Source organism: Choristoneura fumiferana, chromosome 21 (genome assembly GCF_025370935.1).
Source record: "Choristoneura fumiferana chromosome 21, NRCan_CFum_1, whole genome shotgun sequence".
In the NCBI taxonomy this organism is placed as follows: Eukaryota; Metazoa; Arthropoda; class Insecta; order Lepidoptera; family Tortricidae; genus Choristoneura; species Choristoneura fumiferana.
The window spans coordinates 15,314,269-15,332,652 of NC_133492.1; the positions used below are offsets into that span (position 1 = coordinate 15,314,269).

General features: G+C 39.3%; 4 protein-coding genes across 4 annotated transcripts in view; 2 read left to right on the plus strand and 2 right to left on the minus strand.

The window, feature by feature from the left end:
• The first annotated feature begins 2,236 nt into the window (after window positions 1-2,236).
• LOC141439519 (mitochondrial import inner membrane translocase subunit TIM50-C-like) lies at window positions 2,237-12,776 on the plus strand. Its single transcript, XM_074103808.1, has 8 exons — window positions 2,237-2,460; window positions 4,649-4,823; window positions 5,803-5,974; window positions 6,423-6,556; window positions 7,699-7,924; window positions 8,795-8,918; window positions 9,951-10,130; window positions 12,407-12,776. Exons 1-8 carry the CDS (start codon window positions 2,322-2,324, stop codon window positions 12,439-12,441), a joined length of 1,185 nt encoding a protein of 394 aa, XP_073959909.1. The 5' UTR covers window positions 2,237-2,321; the 3' UTR covers window positions 12,442-12,776.
• A 16-nt stretch (window positions 12,777-12,792) lies between these two features.
• LOC141439517 (uncharacterized) lies at window positions 12,793-15,818 on the minus strand. The gene is given in 5 exon segments (XM_074103805.1): window positions 12,793-14,117; window positions 14,630-14,848; window positions 15,175-15,339; window positions 15,342-15,549; window positions 15,693-15,818. Coding segments are annotated over 5 exon segments (1,923 nt in total). The 5' UTR covers window positions 15,726-15,818; the 3' UTR covers window positions 12,793-12,819.
• Window positions 15,819-16,266: 448 nt separating this feature from the next.
• Window positions 16,267-18,384, minus strand: part of LOC141440011 (uncharacterized) — a 49,081-nt gene continuing 46,963 nt past the window's right edge. The window contains exon 5 of the mRNA XM_074104469.1: window positions 16,267-18,278. Within this exon, the coding sequence (XP_073960570.1) occupies window positions 16,405-18,278 (1,874 nt within the window). The 3' untranslated portion in view covers window positions 16,267-16,404. The remainder of the gene's footprint in view (window positions 18,279-18,384) is intronic.
• LOC141439945 (ral GTPase-activating protein subunit beta-like) overlaps window positions 18,311-18,384 on the plus strand; it is a 5,994-nt gene continuing 5,920 nt past the window's right edge. The window contains exons 1-2 of the mRNA XM_074104410.1: window positions 18,311-18,318; window positions 18,371-18,380. Coding sequence (XP_073960511.1) covers window positions 18,311-18,318; window positions 18,371-18,380 — 18 coding nt within the window. The remainder of the gene's footprint in view (window positions 18,319-18,370; window positions 18,381-18,384) is intronic.

The window sequence follows — 18,384 nt, forward strand, 5'->3', positions numbered from 1 at the left end:
ACTCAGTGTTGCCAGCTCCTAGAAACTCGAGTCGCTAAACTTAAAATCAAAAGTCGCTGAAAGACGCTATAGTACATTGTGTCTTAAGGGCGGTAAATAAGGAATTACGAACGAGTCTATAAGAAGCCCAAAGTCGAAGACTGAGGACTTTAATGAGTTGATGTTCGTATTTAATTATAGCCTACCGCCCGTGCGACATACAATGTTTTTCATCACATTTGCGAGTAAAATTGTATATTTGTAAAAGAAAAACTAATATTTTTTCAAAAGTTTCATGACAAGCACATTAAGGTCGAGTGTTTTATTTGGGGGGTTGCAACAAGGTAGCCTGCATGTTACGACACTGTTTACGAGCAAGTGTGATGAAAAAAGTATTTCCACCAGGAGTGAGCGGACTCAGCATTTTGTTTGAGAGAGACACAAGAGGCCACTTGGTGGTCATAAAGGTTACCACTTAAATTAGAAAATTTCCGAATTCACTGAAAAAAAGAAAATTGGATGTGTTGTTTTTTTTAAATAACTAAAGCTAGAGCAAAAATAAACGAATGGATCTTTAACTAAACAAAGTTTGAATTTGGTGCGCAAGCCTTCCATATAGATCTCTTGGCTGGCACTGTATAATTCTGTGTCGAGTTGTCAAAAAATGTATCCATTATTAGTCGTCAGCAAAAGTCGTTAGTTCTAGCGACAAAGTTGCTAAATTGGCAACACTGAACTCAACTGACTGACATGATACATGAACAACATAAAGGAGCGGCCACATACAGCCGCTAGGGCGCAGTCACATGTCAAATCTGGTTACGTGACATATAGCTATAAAGCTGAAAATGTTGAGCTTTATCGCTGGAAAAACAAAACCTTTAATTTCGGCAAAAAAAACACTGTTATTTATATTTTTCATTAACTCCGATTTCTTTTATTTGTAGAGTCTAGCTAATTGAATATGAACCTACAAAACTGCGGCAAATTCAAAAAAATTGCAGATGGTATCACCACCATAGAATAAGTAATAGTACAAGTACAGAAGCTACTCTGCCGTACAAAAGTGACGATTAGGCATAAGATTCGTGCCTACTTTGTGCTTCTCTTTGTATCGCATGCCTATTGGAAAATAAGTAATTATTTAAAACGATATGTTGAACATAAAAAGGTTAATACGAATATTTTTGAGAAAAAGTGAATCTTAGGAACCATAATTGTATTGACCAGTTCTGAAATATATATAAGAATCAACAAATTTTGCCATGCCTGCCTACTAACCCACAAATTAGGTCACCGCATCTAAACACTTTTTTTTTCTAATTGAATAAGGCTTTCCCATTCTGCTTGCTTTTGTTTGAATTTGCTTATCATGGTAAAAATAATCTGTTGCACACCACTTTCAATTGTTTCACCCATGTTTCAGCAGTAAATTTCCAAAAAACTCTATTTTAACACACAAGGGTTCTAAACTCAACAAGTCACAGAATGATAATATTACAAGTTCAAGTGTCTGTTTTCTTATACTCTTTGGACTATTTGCCCATGACATTTGAATAATGTTGATACTCAAATAATAGCTGGGTTCATCTTTCAGTAGCCAAACTCTACTACTGCCACGACTGCCACTAAAGGAGGTTAAGAAATCAGCTTCCAAGACCATGATCATTCCTGCAAGCAGCCATCTTGACGCTGCTGCTGCTGTTTGAGTCGCGGGAAATTTAAAATAGGGTCACGTGACCAGATTTATCGCTGCAGACGAGCGACGAGCGACTGCACGTGGCCGCACCTTAAATGTGACAGATGACATGACGATCGTTTTGACGTTTTGGCGGGTACCAAAAACAAACAAAACATAATCCGTTCTGCAGGTCTACTACGAAACCCGAAACTCGAAGTTCGTGTCGTGCGGTCCCTCTGACACTTATACTATTTAACACGAGTGAGAGGGACGACGGCACGATACGAACTTCGAGTTTCGAGTTTTATAGTAGCCCTGCAGTTACCTATAATACTTTGCTGCTTTCAGGGGTTGAATTAAATAATATATATTATTTTAAAAAGAAAAAAGATTCAGCCAGCTTAACTGATTTAGTTGTTAGCTGTGGTTGTAAGACAATTTTTAATCGACTAATGGACTATAACTAAAATTATACTTCACAAATTTGTGAAATGAAGGTTAAATGTCTATGGTGAAATGTGACTGTGAGCCTGACGGTAAATTTGACAGTGACGTTTAGTTTAGTATGTCAAACTGTCAAATTGCAAGCTTGCAGCGGTTAGCCGTTTCGTTTTCCGATTGACGTTTGTTGTGTAAAATAAATGTGAATTGAAAAATTAAAATGTCGCTGCGAAAAGTGCTTTCTTTAACCAGAGCGGCGTGCTGTAATACCGCCAAGCTGCAAACTACAAATTTTTCACGCCAGAAAATGTGCTTTGTTGGCGCGAACACATTTAAATTCTATTCGACCGAAAATATAGGTTAGATCGATTTCATATTTTACAGTTCTTATATAGAATAACTTACATTTCATGTACGTATTTTAAAAACAAAGAAATTGGCAATAAGGATTCGACGTAGTCTCAGAAAAATTAAATGGAAACTAGTTTGAGCCATAGGCAAAGGTGGTCTGAAACTTACACAACTTTATTGTCCTTACTCAGACATCTTAGTTCTTGAATGTGTTTCCTAAAATTCTTCAACAGGCAACCTATTCTTAAATATCTACTCCATATTCAGTAAAGGTTTCAGTGCTAATTTCTGTGGTTCTCATACATGTTAAGTAAATGATATTTTTCTACCTTTTTCTAATTTTATTTTAATCTGTAGAATAGAGATGACGACTGAGTTAAAAATATATCATTCTATTTAGTAAAGAGCCGTGGTGGCCTAGTGGTTTGACCTATCGCCTCTCAAACAGAGGGTTGTGGGTTCAAACCCCGGCTCGCACCTCTTGAGTTTTTCGAAATTCATGTGCGGAATTACATTTGAAATTTACCACGAGCTTTGTGGTGAAGGAAAACATTGTGAGGAAACCTGCACAAACCTGCGAAGCGATTCAATGGTGTGTGTGAAGTTCCCAATCCGCACTGGGCCTGCGTGGGAACTATGGCCCAAGCCCTCTTGTTCTGAGAGGAGGCCTGTGCCCAGCAGTGGGAAGTATATAGGCTGGGATGATTCTATTTAGTCCGACAGTAAGATTATGGAAAAATATGAGACACATATTTTTTGGTTTATCACATTATTTAAAATCAACAATGGTATGATCATCAAACTTCCGGAGTGGAGGCTTATGATGTTACTAATACAGGTAAAAATGGTGCCATATAGTGACTTCACTCAAAACATTTCACTCATCATTTTTTGTTTGTCATACAAAAGAAAAAGTATGTGTATGATATTTTTTAATTATCTAACTGACGGACTAAACAGTTTTTTTTTTCGTCAGCCTATTGGTATTATTTGAGACAAACAAGGCTAAAATTCAGGATTTCTTGCCAATTGTTTATAAAAAATTGGTTCACGTATTTTAGATACTTTTTGTCCGTTGTCTGTCAAAAGCCCTTTTCCAAGGAATCCAAAGAGGTATCAGGCTGAAAATAATATCAAATACTCAGGTCTGCTAACCCTTGGAGCAGTGAAAAAATCAAACTTCTAAGTCAATACAAACAAAAACTTATTTTTGTAAAAATTGTCAGGGACACAAAACTTATAGCATGCTTCCAGTTGTCCTAGAAATTTAAAATTTGGTAGGAAACTAGCTTAACCATTAAAAAGTATGTTTTTTTTTCTATGTCAATAACCAATATAAAATGACTCTACATTGCATACATCTTGCTTAGGAGCAGGGCACTGCTATCAGTGAATATTTATAGATATCTACAAATTTGTGCAGAATCCTTGGTGTGTGAATCTGACTTGCACTTGGTACGTTCTTAATAATTGTCAAGATTTAATTTTTTAGCACCTGTTACTTTACTACAGCAATCGAAAGAGTTTTGCCTCCTGAACATGGGCAAATATTTATTATAATTTATTTCTCCATGTTTAAAAAAGTACTAAAAATTTGAAAAAATATATCTGAATTTGCCAAAACTACCACAGAATAGATATGTTTCCTTTGCCTTTTTCACCTGAAAAAGGAGCTGTCATAATTTTGATAATGTCTATGTCAGATTTACGTGATCTTTTTTTTTAAATAGAGACTAGACAAAAGTAATGGATCTATTGTGTGGTAGTATTGGAGTTATGCCCTTTTAGAATAAGCACATCTTAAAAAAATGTAATAAATTAATAATCATAGCAAAATTTTTAAAATATCAGTTTCTCTTTCCTATCAGAATACAGAGAATGAATCAAATTATAGTCTTAGAAATATGAAATTTTGTCAATTCACAATATATTTCCAGCGGTAACTCTACATAGTGGTTATTTAAAGGTGTGTTTGATGGTTTTGTTTCATAGACTCCCTGTGAGGCTGACATAGTCACCCAAGTGTACAGTCACCTACATTAATATCTGCCACAGCGGAGTGTGCATAAATATCTGACACATACACCAGCCCTAGAAATAGAGTTGTATCAGATATTTATGCTTGCTTGTTGTGTAAGATATTGGTGCTACTGACTGTTATTAAGCCTCATCTAATAAAAGATTTAAAAATTACAGGTGATAAAAACAAACAACCAGCTGAGAAAGTGGATATCCTTGGCAGGTTCTTCCCACAGAACACGGTGAGCTCGGAAGAGGCTGAACGGGTCAAGAGTGAGCAGGAGCGCTTTGAGAAGGAGAACAAGGAAAAGAATGAAGAGAATGAGAAGAGCTGGAGGAGAATGAAAATAGGGTAGGTGTAGGTAGATGGTAACCAACCTTTTGTAGTTAAAATAAGTTTTTATAAAAAAGAAATGTACTGGCTGGGGCTGGTTGTAATAAAATAATAGTATTTTATGCAACTGTATTGTAATAGGGGTCCTTAAAACACGAGTGTAGGTTTATGAAACGAGGCGTAGCCCAGTTTTATAATAGGGTCACATGAGTGTTTTAAGGCCTAATTACTTACAGTTGCATACAATATTTTATCTATATCCATATATTAAATCCTCTATCGTGTGTTCAAGAACCATTGAGAATGACCTGCATTAACGAGAACTAGGTAGGTATGTCTGCCCCACGAGCTGCGCCCGCGACGACGTGCTGTAATGATGTATGAAATCTCATTACGATACAGATTTCTGTATCATAATGACCATTACGATACAGCCGTGTTCATAACAGAATACAATGTCGTAATGCTATCGTAATGGTTTTTGAACGCATAATTGAGGATTTACTATATGGGTGTAGATAAAATAAAAAAAAAATATTTTTAAAAGCTGATGAACTAATGTTCTTCAGTTTGACAAGTATGATCTATGTTTTAATTATTTGCTTCTGTCTCAGGGCCCACCATAGTATTTGCTGGAACAATTTTTCATTCATCAAAAATCCTCCATTTGTCCATAGATTCCACTTGTAATGTTGAAGTTATAGCAACAAAATTTTTGATTAGTTTTATACCATAATTTACGCGAAATAGGCGCACTTAGACGTCGAGTTAGGCAAAACAGCCTGCTAATTAATACCTAATACCTAAAAAAATACCTTAATTTATATTTTGAAGAAATTACTTTCTCTTAGGTTTCTTACAGCTCATTCTTCTTGGCAATAATGGTCTTTCCTCAAGCGCTAGTAGTTTAAAAAATAAATGACGTGTAAGAGAGCCCATTGCGGCCCACTTACAGGATAAATGATTCGAATTTGAAGAAATAACCGTTTATATTCAGATTCGCGGTGTTTGGTGGCGCGATGTCGGTGATGGGCGGGTGTCTCGTGGTGGAGATGGGCGGCCCGCGGCGCGGCGAACACGGCGAGCTGCTCGAGGACGAGTTCTCGCACCTGCCCATCGTGCTGCAGTACCTCAAGAGGACCTGGAAAGAGCTCACGTTTTACGAAAAGGTAATCGAGAGGCTTTTAAATTGTCCAGGTGGAAGCCAGTGGCCCATTTCACGAAGCTACAAGTTACAATTTACAAGCGGTAGTCTCTTTTCAATGCATACTGTTAAACATGACATAGGCCACAGATGGGAATCCATGTAGGCATGAAAAAAAAAATGGGGTTTTGGGAATATAGTCGAAATGTGGCATGTAGCAGCATGGGGGTCTACCGAAAACTTAAGCTATGAAAGAGGTGTACAGGAAAAAGTTTGGGAACCTCTGAGCATTGGCATGCATCTGGTCGATTCCGGGGCAGGCAGTAGTTTACGCCGCAGCAGCGCGCCACTAGCACTAGCGCTGCTTACCCTGCTGCCACCTCTATGCATCTATAATTCATTTCAAACTATTATTGCATTGTTGGTTTATTATAATGACAATGTAAATTAGTCATGTATTGTTCTTTGGGCAGATGATAAAGGAGCCGTCCCGCGAGAAGCTGTTGCCAGACCCGCTGCCGGCGCCCTACCAGCCCACCTACACGTTGGTGCTGGAGTTCACCGACGTGCTCGTGCACCCCGACTGGTCCTACCAGACTGGATGGAGGTAACTCGCGCCACGCGCCACACGCCACACGCCACGCGCCACACGCCACACGCCACATACCAGCACTAATGTCTGACACAACAATGCGTGTGTAAACATCTGATAAGATTCTATTCCTTGGGACAGTAGGACGTGTCAGATGATAGATCTCACGCTACTAACGCCATCTAGCAATGTTCCATCTGTCAGAAAAGCGTCATTGATTTGAGAAAACACATGCCATTGACAGATGTCGTAATGCTCTTTTTAGGGTTCCGTAGCCAAAATGGCAAAAACGGACCCTTATAGTTTCGCCATGTCTGTCTGTCTGTCTATCTGTCTGTCCGTCCGCGGCTTTGCTCAGGGACTATCAGTGCTAGAAAGCTGTAATTTTGCACGAATATATATGTAAACTATGCCGACAAAATGGTACAATAAAAAATTCAAAAACAATTTTTTTTAGAGTACCTCCCATAGACGTAAAGTGGGGGTGTTTTTTTTTCTCGTTCATCCTTGTAGTGTGGGGTATCGTTGGATAGGTCTTTTAAAACCATTAGGGGGTTGCTAAAACGATTTTTCGATTCAGTGCTTTGTTTGCAAAATATTCAACTTTAAAGTGCAAATTTTCATTAAAATCAAGCGCCCCCCCCCCCTAAAATCTAAAGCGGTGGGTGGATAAATTTGAAAAAAATCAGGATGGTAGTAAGTATATGAAACTTACAAGGAAAACTATAACGGTTAACTTTTCTAGAGAATTATTAGTAGTTTAAGAGTAAATAGCAGCCTAAGGTATAAAATATACCTAAACTTGGAATATTGCGTACAAAATACGAAATCCTTAGAAAAGTATTACTTAATTTTTTCGTAATGGCTACGGAACCCTATTTCGGGCGAGTCCGACACGCTCTTGGCCGGTTTTTCTTTTACACAAAAATAGGCTTGTGTTTGACAACAATTACGCCTGTTGGTAACTGAAGATGTGGACTAAGTTGGAGCATGTTAGCCTAAAAAACAATCATGAGCAGCTCATCTAGTAATAGTAGCATTATCGCGTATGTATTTAATTTAGTATCGATCGAGTGTCCGAATGAACTTAGACTTTCGAGAGACGATCAATCAATGTTCGTCAAATAGTTATTTATTTTAAAAACATATTATTCCAGGTTTAAAAAGCGCCCAGGCGTTGACCAGTTCCTTCAAACTGTGGCCAGTGCTGACTTCGAAGTAATAATATTCACATCAGAGAATGCCTTCATGATCTGGCCAGTCATAGACAAACTGGATCCAGAGAACAAATTCATCACATACCGGCTGTTCAGGGACTCAACGCATTTCACGGATGGTGTACATGTTAAGAATCTGGATGGTTTGAACCGGGACTTGTCTAAGGTTAGTAACGTGGATTAATATAGCTTTTTCATGCAACTAAGAAGTCTTTATCACGCTTTCGCGGAAACTATAGATTTTCCGAAATAAAAACTATCCTAAACCCTTCCTAGGATCTCAAACTAACTCCTTGCCAAATATGTGTTGCCTTGACTCGTTTGCGAAGAATTCGTTTATCGCGCGCCCTCAATAACTGTAAAATTTTCCGTGATAAAAACTTGATTGGATGGATGGATGGATGGATGGATGGATGATGGACGGATGGATGGATGGATAGATGGATGGATGGATGAAATATCTCCTCACATTGTTTGAGAAAAGCACTATACAAATCTCGGCCAGAACAGGAATTGCTGGACTCGTTTTACGGCCTCGTCTCGACTCGTCTATCGATCTCCACCATCCCCTTCTGCAGTAATATACTATTAAGCTACCTTTCGCTGTGACGTCACGAGCACGTGCAAGTAGCGCCAATATCTGCTGCAAAGAGAAAAGATTTTTGAAAGAGACAGATTATATAGATAAATAAAAAATCGCTACATATCCAATTTTCAACCGAACCTCTCGTCTGCCGTGTGACGGATCGGTCCAGGCCATGCCCCCAAAGTAATCTGTACCTTATGCTTACGTTATAAGAGTCCAATTTTCTTCGGATCTATTATGGGCCCCCTAATGTAATTTGAAACTTAAAAAACCTAACTAGAGTCTAAATTTCACCTTTCTTTTTGCATAGCAAAAAATACCTACTAGCGTATCAAAAAGCGTTTTATCATCGCTAAACATTGTTATATCTATATATTTATAATAATATATAGGATATGGCAATACAGGAGTTGTCATACACCGTATTGTAATTTGAACATTGTGTTGCAGGTGATAGTGGTGGACTGGAACAAGATGGCGACCAAGTACCACCCGCAGAACACGCTCATCCTGCACAAGTGGAAGGGCGCCGACGACGACACCGCGCTGCTGGACCTCGCCAACCTGCTGCAGAGTAAACTGACACTGACACTGCTACCATCAGACAAATATGTGCTCTACCACCCTAAACTTGATAATAGACGTGTCTGTCAACTTGAAAGTTCGACTTTAGCGACATATTCATTTGATAGGAACTTGTTTCTAAATGAGCGGTGAGCAATGAATTGAGACACATCTATACCTGCTCGATAATGGTACTCTAAAACGCCCTAACAGACGACGCAACAGTGCGCCATCTGATTCATTGATAGACCACTTATTTGGCTGATGGTACATTCACATTAGACCTGGATAATCTTAACTCTGAGAAGTGATCTGATTCGCTAAGCTCCGATGTCGGTACTGACTTCGCTTATCCCTCCCTCTTTTAGTAAATCGCGTTCTTTCGAGCGATCATTAATTTGTAGGTGGCAAAGGCTAAGGGGCTGTTTCACCATCCATTGATTAGCGTTAACCGACGGTTAAATGTGTTGCCGTCTCCGTCTATTCGAACAAAACAAATAGAGACGGCATCACACCTAACCGCCAGTTAACACTAATCAATGGATGGTGAAACAGCCCCTAAGTAATTCAGTTATGTTCGATCCGACTCCGTCCGGCTCGGTACCGAGATACTGAAGTATGATTGGGTTAGTATCACTTCGTCTAAAAAGCAACTGATATACGTATAAGTAACAAGTGGTTTAAAAGAAACTGGTTTTAACCTGTTTGTGCGTGAAACTTGAAAAAACATATGTTAGGTTTGATTAGAGTTGTGATAGATAGGGCGCGTTAGCCAATCGGAATATAAGCTCCGTCAACTTTGGTTCGTAGAATTAAAGTTGACGGACCAGGAAATGGACGAATGGAGACTGAGTAAACATTCGGGTAACTTTTTAGACCACTTGCTACTTAGACCAGTTACTTCTTAGACCAGTTGCTTCTTAGACCAGTTGCTATTTAGACCGGCTGCTCTTTAGACTAAGTGATACTAACCGGAGCTATTCTGAAATTCAAAATTCGTATCATGCCATCCCTCTTGCTAGGTTAAGTTTTCTCTTTGCAGCCATAGCGATGTCGAACATATCGGACGTGCGCGAGGTGCTGACATACTACAGCCAGTTCGATGACCCCATCGCCGCGTTCCGCGAGAACCAGCGCCGCCTCATGGAGACCCTCGCCGAGCAGGAGAAGGCGCCCGCCGCGCCGCCGCTCACCGGCTCCTGGCTGCGCTCCTTCACCAGACGTTAGCGCACCATCACCACTCACCACTCGCCTTCACTGTACCAAAGCTAGTGCCATCAGTCACGCGCACAAGAATATGCCATGTACTGGCAGCGGGATTTTGACATTAACTTCATTTCATTCATTCTCCTTTTATGCAATCAGTTCTTCATGTACAGATCGATTCGCTGGCACGAATGGATTGAACGAATGTAATGTCACTTAGACATTTTTGTTGGAAAATGACAGATGCATGACATTTCATATTTGTGTGAAGTGTATTCAAATAGGTAATACACAGATACTTTAACCTGTTCTCTCCCAGAGGCACAAATTTGTGCCCAAATTCCTTTGATCCTGTTATCCTGGGAGATGACAGATTAATACACATTCAATCCATTCGTGCCAGCTCTTGTGAATCGACCTGGAGCAGAGCAGTGTGTAATAATTCACTTCAACTCTCATGGCACTACCTACAGGCAGCAGGGTAGGCAGCTTATCCTGCTGCTGCACAAAGTACCAGCTGCCTACCCAATGCACGTCAATGCTTGCATGCTCCAGAGTTATACAAACAAATTAAACCCGAACTAGGACCGCTTGCAACCTAGGTTTTTAAACTCTTTACGTTAAATGTTATAATAGTAGATAATGCCTGCGATAAATAAGAACAAACTAGAGTCTATCAGAAACCCGAAGTCGAAGGTTTTAATGAGTAATTCCAGAATCGCCTGTTGTGACATACTTTGTTTTACATTACAAAAATTGTCGATACCTCTGGTGCTTGCAAGGATGGTAGTTTCATACAATTTTGACACTACTTAACCCTGGGTTAGCACTTCAATGGAATTATATATTATGTATACTCTGGTCCGTGCAAGTCCGCCAGCGTTGACAGTTCGCAAAGGAAAAGGTTTGGTAACGGGTGATAACAAGAAGCGTCATTTACCTCTAATCACATTTTACCAGTACAAATGAACTGACATTTGTATGATCGTAAAAACGGCAAAGCAACGCAACTATTTATTGTTTAGCTATTGATAATTTGGGCCACAAATAATAATTCAGTTTATGAAATAATCATTGTAACAATATGACTTACAATGCTGCTCAGAGTCCAGTATTAAACCAGAAAAATATGTATTATATATAAATATTGCAAATTTCTTGAATGGCTGTGTATTGTAAATTAACGCATTTGGGAATTAAATGAAATTGTTTACATAATAAGTCGGCACCGTTGTTATTGCAATACGGTATTTGATAACTCATGAATTTGTTGTCATGTTTTATATATTGTTATGAAAATATAGATATACAGACAGTGTTTAGCGAAGAGAAAACTTAAATCGGTTGAAAATTGGATTTATATATTTTTTATCTATATGCCTCTCTCTTTCTCAAACGCTTTCCTCTATGCAGCAAGTATGGCGCTACTTGCTTGTGACGTCATATGCAAGTATGTCTTTCTCTGTCTAATCTTGACTTTCAAACCTTTATAACTTTTTTATTTGTAAAGGTAGCTTAAAAATTGTTTATTATTCGATAACAGGCATTCTGAAGTTTTAATTTATAAAACATATAAAAAATAGTCAAATACCGTATGGAAAGCCTGGCTAATTCCTTATGTTTACGAGTATATTTCGAAATATTTTATACCATCGAAGCACTGCCACTTTTAAGATATTTCCGCTTAATCATTGAAAGTTTTAAAAGGCGGTATCCCAATAAAATGTAGCCAATAACAACACATCCCTTGAATCCATTTACGTTTACACAAAACGTATTGAGTAGTTAATTCTAGCGCGTGTCATATACCTCTAAGATATGACTTGACTTAACAAATTAAATGTTAAAAGAGATAATTTTTACTGCTGACTGTCATAAATAAATTAAGGGGCTGTTTCACGACCCATTGATTAATTTTATTAGACGGATGAATGTGATGCCGTCTCTGTCTATTCAAACAAAACAAACAGAGATAGCATCACATTAATCCGTTACGTAATCAATGGATAATGGGTAAATGAGACTTAAAAATGTACATTCTCAGTGTATATTCTCAGGCCTCCTATTTCAAGTTTTTAAACATATTGACTAAAGTTATTATTGATTATCTATCATACATACATGTTGTAATGATGAACTACCAGGAGATGAGCTGTAAATTGAGTTGTGTGGGTGCAAACTCGGGCCATGCACCTGCATGTTTGCACATGTTTAATTACACCACCGAGCAAAGTAGGTATGTAAAGATGAGGCCTTAATTTCGATCTCTTACCTCATGCTTTATTCTTGCAGTTTTCGAAGCCAGCACGACGCAAGCGCGAGACTGAGTCTTGGACTTTGAATTTTGCAATATTTAAGTTTCAACTTACCTACCACCCAAGTATGTTGGCAACTACTGAAATATTGGTATGGAAATCTGAGCATTTATGCATCTAGTTTAACCATCCCAACACGTTGTTTTGATTATTGTCAAACGCAATCGTAAACTCGGCCTCATAATCCTCCAATTTATCTTAGTTATTAGCCCCGGCCGTCTTTACGATTGCGTTTTAGGAACATTTGTTATGTTTATGAATTACTTTTTAATGTATAAAAGTTTGTACGAACGTTGTTTGGTTGTGTGAGAGTCTGTATTAATACAAGTCATTTTATTTAGATAGGAAATATAGTTGTTTATTAATAAAACATTGTTTGTTTTAATCGTTTTATTCCTGAGTGATATTAAGTGATAAACCTAGAGATAGATCTTCAACATTGGTGTTATCTTCGTCCACCCACACGTCTAGCAGTCCTTCATCCAGCTCTCCGTTTTGGAACATGTCGTGTATTTCTTGCTCGCTAAATGTTGTTTCTTTAGTAAATTGCTCATTAATTGCTCCATCCGGCACCTTCTTTAACTTCTTCCAAACTTTACTTATGTCCCTAACAAAGGACACTTCAAAGTCTTCCTTCTCTGTCACATTATCTTGACTCCAATCATGCAATGCTTGGACACTATCATCTTCAATGAACATTTCCATATGTTCCGGGTATAGCATATGAGATGATATGTCGCCAAGGGCATTCTGTGATAGTATAATGTACTTCTCTCCCTGTTCTACCAGCAGAATGCCGGACAGTGCAGTTACTAATCTATTCTCTAGTGAATTGTACACGTCAAGGCAAAGGGCTTGATTGCGTGCCTCATTCATCGTCTGCAATATACTCGGCGGCCGGTAAGGCAGAGTCACCCCGGTGAATCCAGAGTCTTTTAAACTCTGAATGTAATTAGGTACAATACACATGTCTTCACACCATTGACTAGATAAGCACACCAATTCTTTGTTGAATTCAAAGTTACAGATTGAGATGTAAGTCGGGTAACATTGCATTCCGTGCGTCCATCTCTGTACAAGCTTCAGTTCAGTGTTCATTTGATACCTCAGGTCCATAAGGAATAGATGGTGGTTGGTGCCGAAGTACATGTAAGGACTGCCAGGAGAGTACTTAGCTGCTGTAATTCGATTACAAGTAGCGTCATCCGTTACTTTACTGAGATTGTCCCATGTGTGTATGACTTCGTTAGTTCGTTTGTCATACAAAGTTATTGAGTTCCCAGCTACATGAGTAAAATATGGCCGTTCGCTACCAATCACAGAGCTCCAATTATTTACTAAAGAATTTATTTTATTTTTCATTTTAATAGTTCTAGCAGTCAGTCTATCTATGTTTACTATTTTCAAATCATTGTTTATATCTGTCACATACAATATATTCTTGTGATATTCATCAAAGGATATGCTTGTGAATGGTGTTTCTGATTCTGCTACTTTGAGCTGCTCTATCTTAATTTGATCATTTGATGTTACAATTTTTAACACAAATACTTTGCGTTTTGTCCTCAAAGCTATGATATCTTGCGAGGAACAAATGCTTTCATAAATATTGTTGCCTTCTCCACAGTCAAAACTTGCCGCCACATCTGGACTAAATGTCAGCTCATCTCTGTTAAACTCAAACAAATCTGAAAAATATAAAAATAGAATAGTTATTTATTGTGAAGTTAGAAAGAAGTTGCAAATAAAATAACACTATTGACAGGCACAGACACAAAAGTTAATCGCTGAAATATGTATAGCAAAGATTTCGAAGTTTAAGTCAAAGTCAAAACTTCTTTATTCAATTTAGGCTATAACAAGCACTTATGAATGTCAAAAAAATCTACCACCGGTTTGGAAAAACCTCTGTTGAGAATCCGGCAAGAAACTTAACGAGATTAGATACACCCACCATACTTTGACTGCACCAAAATGTGTGAACTATGAAAGGAGTGAGCTCACTCATTTGGAATCATGACAGAAAAAGTAGTGTTAGCAATTATTGTAACACAGAAAGAGATGGTACTACTTTCTCAGTTCTACACCATAGCATCTTATGTTACCTAAACTTTTTCACTGTGAAGGCATATCTCAACTTCTAAATATTATGTGAATAGATGTATGTCTTCACTACATTACAAATAGTTAGAAAACTTACAACAAAAATTGAATTCGCTGCATAGCATGTATTCCATGTAGTTGAAATACACAAGTTGCATGTTCCCACTGCCCGCATAGTACCAGTTGCTTGTGTCCGTAAAGTATGGGTCTGGATCACTCTCTAAATGCTCTGCCATGTCCACAAAGTGCTTTGGACAGGATACAACTTCATCATCATGCTCTGTTAACTTTTCTATTAAATTAACTTTGTAGCATACTGGAATAATACAAAAATAAGGTTGTTATAACACTGCACACTTAAAACAATTTAGAAAAATGTTCTTTGATAATATAGGTATAGTTAATTTACACACTTCTACCTTATGGTCTCAGCTTTAAATCCTTTTATAGACATTGCAATCTTAATCTTACAATATACAACAAGAAGAGAATTTTTCTAATGTAACTTTATCAAAAAAAAATCTGTGAAATTATTATAAAATCTAATACTGTTATTTATCAAAAAAATCGAATACTGTCCTGTGCTATAATTTTTGTCTCCATCACATAAACAAATAAATACTTTTTTTCTAAATCACTTACCGCATGAATTTTTCATGTGAACATATTTCAAAAACCATTCATGCTTTAACTTCAAAAGTTCACTGACAGGGTCGAGTCTATGCTTGTTATTCAGAGGTGTTATCATCCTCGGCTTGATACATTTGTAAGGGAAAGGCTCAAAGTAATCTGTGCTCAATTCCCCTCCCACTCTTCGGGGAATGCTGAAAGTGGATGCCCTGGGAGTTCATGATGCAAGTATTGTTCATAATTCCTTGTATTATATCTTGGTCGTCTCGTGTGATTAAGAAACGTAAAAGCTTTGTGGTTGGTCTGTTCAATATCGTTGAGGATCTTCTTGGGAGGCGCCGTGTTATCTATATTTTCAGCACCGAATTCTTCAGGCAACTTTTCTCTCTGGAATAAAAGTTTAGCAAGATTATGCAATTAACTTCTTTATTGTGGTCAATAATTAATGTAAATTTTAGCGGACGCATACTTTCATAGTCTTAAATGTTTAAATAAACAGTAAACATCTTAAAGGTTTAGTGGATACATACCTTCATATTCTTTAATTTCTGAGATGTTGACATGGTATTTATTTTTAATTCTAATGCAATAATAATCAACAAACACGAACCAAACCAAATTCAAATAAATGCACATGCGTGCGCAGCCTTCGCACAGCACACCAAATTGTTGTAAACAATAAAACGTCAATGTCACTGTCAGCTGTCACGTTAATGTCTATGATATTTTTTAAATGATTCACTGGACATGGCATTGGCATCGGATTATACCGCCGATTGAAAATTGAGTAAGTTTGAGTAAGACGATAAACCTTTGCGATAAACAAAACATGCCACTTTCTCCGTAATTGACATGTAAGTAAAATTTGTTTTATTTTACGTGTTGTGCACATTTTGCATATTGTGTGGACAATATGCATGTTTCTTTGAGAAACTGAATGGCGTACCAGGGTGAACCTTTGTGCTACTAATGTCATACTGACATTCGATTAAAAAGGTTCCACTCTGGTAAGTACGCGATTCAGTTTCCTCGGCTGTACCTACTTTATGCTACGAATGGGACATGGTTACTGGTTAGTGCACACAAGTGGAATGAGAAAGGATAATAATTTTCTATTTAAGAAACTTGTACTTTAATAATAAATAAATAAATAAATTCCAACAACAATTTTCGACAGCAACAATAATGGTGCAATTTTCAATTTATTCACAATTCACAGCACAGTTTGTTCATGAGAATGCATCATGTTTGGTGCAGCAACTCGGGGAAGGACAGCGCCGCAAACACCGTCAGCATCAGCAGAGAGTATACCGTCACCAATATATCTCGCTTCATTTTCATCATAGGATCGAACTCTGTGGCGTTCAGACAGCATTTGTTCATGATTTTTGCCCTTTGCGGCTTATTCTCAAATAAAACCACTCTTTTCATCAAAGCATCACTTGCATCGCTATTCTCTCTTTTCAACACTGCATTTTTTACCATTTTTTTGCAAATCAGAGTCTGTTCCTGCATTCTTGCAGCAGCATTATTCTTGTTGTGGAACAGTACTAGTGACTTGACCGAGACAGAGTTTGTTCCGATTACCTGCAGTGCTCTATCATTGCTGGATCCAACGGACGGCTGGGAGTGGATGTGAGCGGGACACTCTCTGAGAGCGACCATGGAGCGGCTGGACGACGGGCCGCTCAACATGGAGTCCAGGAATGAATCTGTGCCGCCAACACCGGGGAACACGTGCAACCGGGACGGCACTTCCGTGAACACGTTGGCATGCTGCCTGTCTCGTGCGTCTGGGAACTGCGCCGATACCTCCTTGCTACTACACTCTGGGACCATGGCTGCAGCGCTCACGGTCTTCGTTTCCGGGACAGGCGTCTCAACTTTGCCTTTAGGGGCATCGGTATTGTAAACGTAGAGTGACATTAAACTGGAGTCGGAGTCTAGGCTCTTCGGGCTATTGTTTTGCTCGACTCGCTCGCGGCAGCCGAAATCTTGCCCGTTTGATGTATCGTTCGTACAAGTCGTGATTTTCTGTATCTCATTCAGGAGACCCACCAGCATATCAAGAGACGTGGTATAATCTATGATTTCTGTCTTCTCCTCAAAGGCTTCACATGGCATTGCTTTATTGCTCTCCTCTACAGTTTCTTTCGGAGAAACGTCGCTTAAAGAGGATTGTTTTGCAGTGACTTTTGTAACTTCAGTCTGATCGGTCGTATATGTTTCGACGTTATTCTCGGAAACCGTATCGACTAACTCTTGATTCTTGCTTTGAACAGGGTCGGCGAGCGGGGCGGCGGGGAGAGACAAGTCGGCCTGCACGGCACATTCGAGGCTAGCCGTTTCCGGGATGCCTTTAAAGCACTGACAAGTCTTATTTTCTGTCATGTACGCCTCGCTGGGAGCGTTCGACGACCGGAAAAGACGCTCGCTACTCGCATTTTGCAGCACCATTGAATCAACTTTGTTATCATTTTCTTCAAAATTCCTCTCAAATAGGGTTTGCCGATCGTAGCTCGGAAAAGCATAACCGACGGTCGCTATCTGCATAGGCATTCGGGAGAACCTAAAATCCAAATGTGTCGTCGACAGAGGCAGGGCCGGTAAACCAGTGTCGCTCGATTTCGAGGTGTGTATCTTGAAGTTCTGCGATAACTTGGAGTTGAGGAGTAAGGAGGTGGCGTCGCCGGACTGCAGCAGCATGACGCCCTGCAGCGAGTGCTTGGGCGTCAGCGTGAGGCTGCCGAGGCGCAGGCGCTTGGGGAACGCGCCCGCCGACAGCTTGCGGTACAGCGCCTTCTCGACCATCTCGAGTTCAGCAACCGTGCCGTAGGGCTGTAAAGCCTGGGCGTCTTCTTTCGGTTCTAGCTTCCTCTCGTCGATCGTCTTGTTCGGGACCGCTTCGACGGCGGTGACGATCTGTTTGTCGGCGAATATGTCATCCGAGGTGTCGGATTCGGTGGAGGGCGGGTCGGGGTGCGACACGTTCTGCGCCATGGAGTCGAGGCTGGGCCGCGGGCCGTCGCGCCGCGCCAGCATCGAGTGCACGATGCGGTGCAGCTTGCTGCCGATGGCGCCCGACTCCTCGGGCTCAGTCGACGCTGTTATAGATGCTGTTGAATTAAAAATAACTTCGCTTTAAGTAATGCCACAGTTCTGACACGAATGTAATTGCGTAGAGCAACAGAGGGGCTCTCGCGGGGAGGCGAGTGGCGGTGT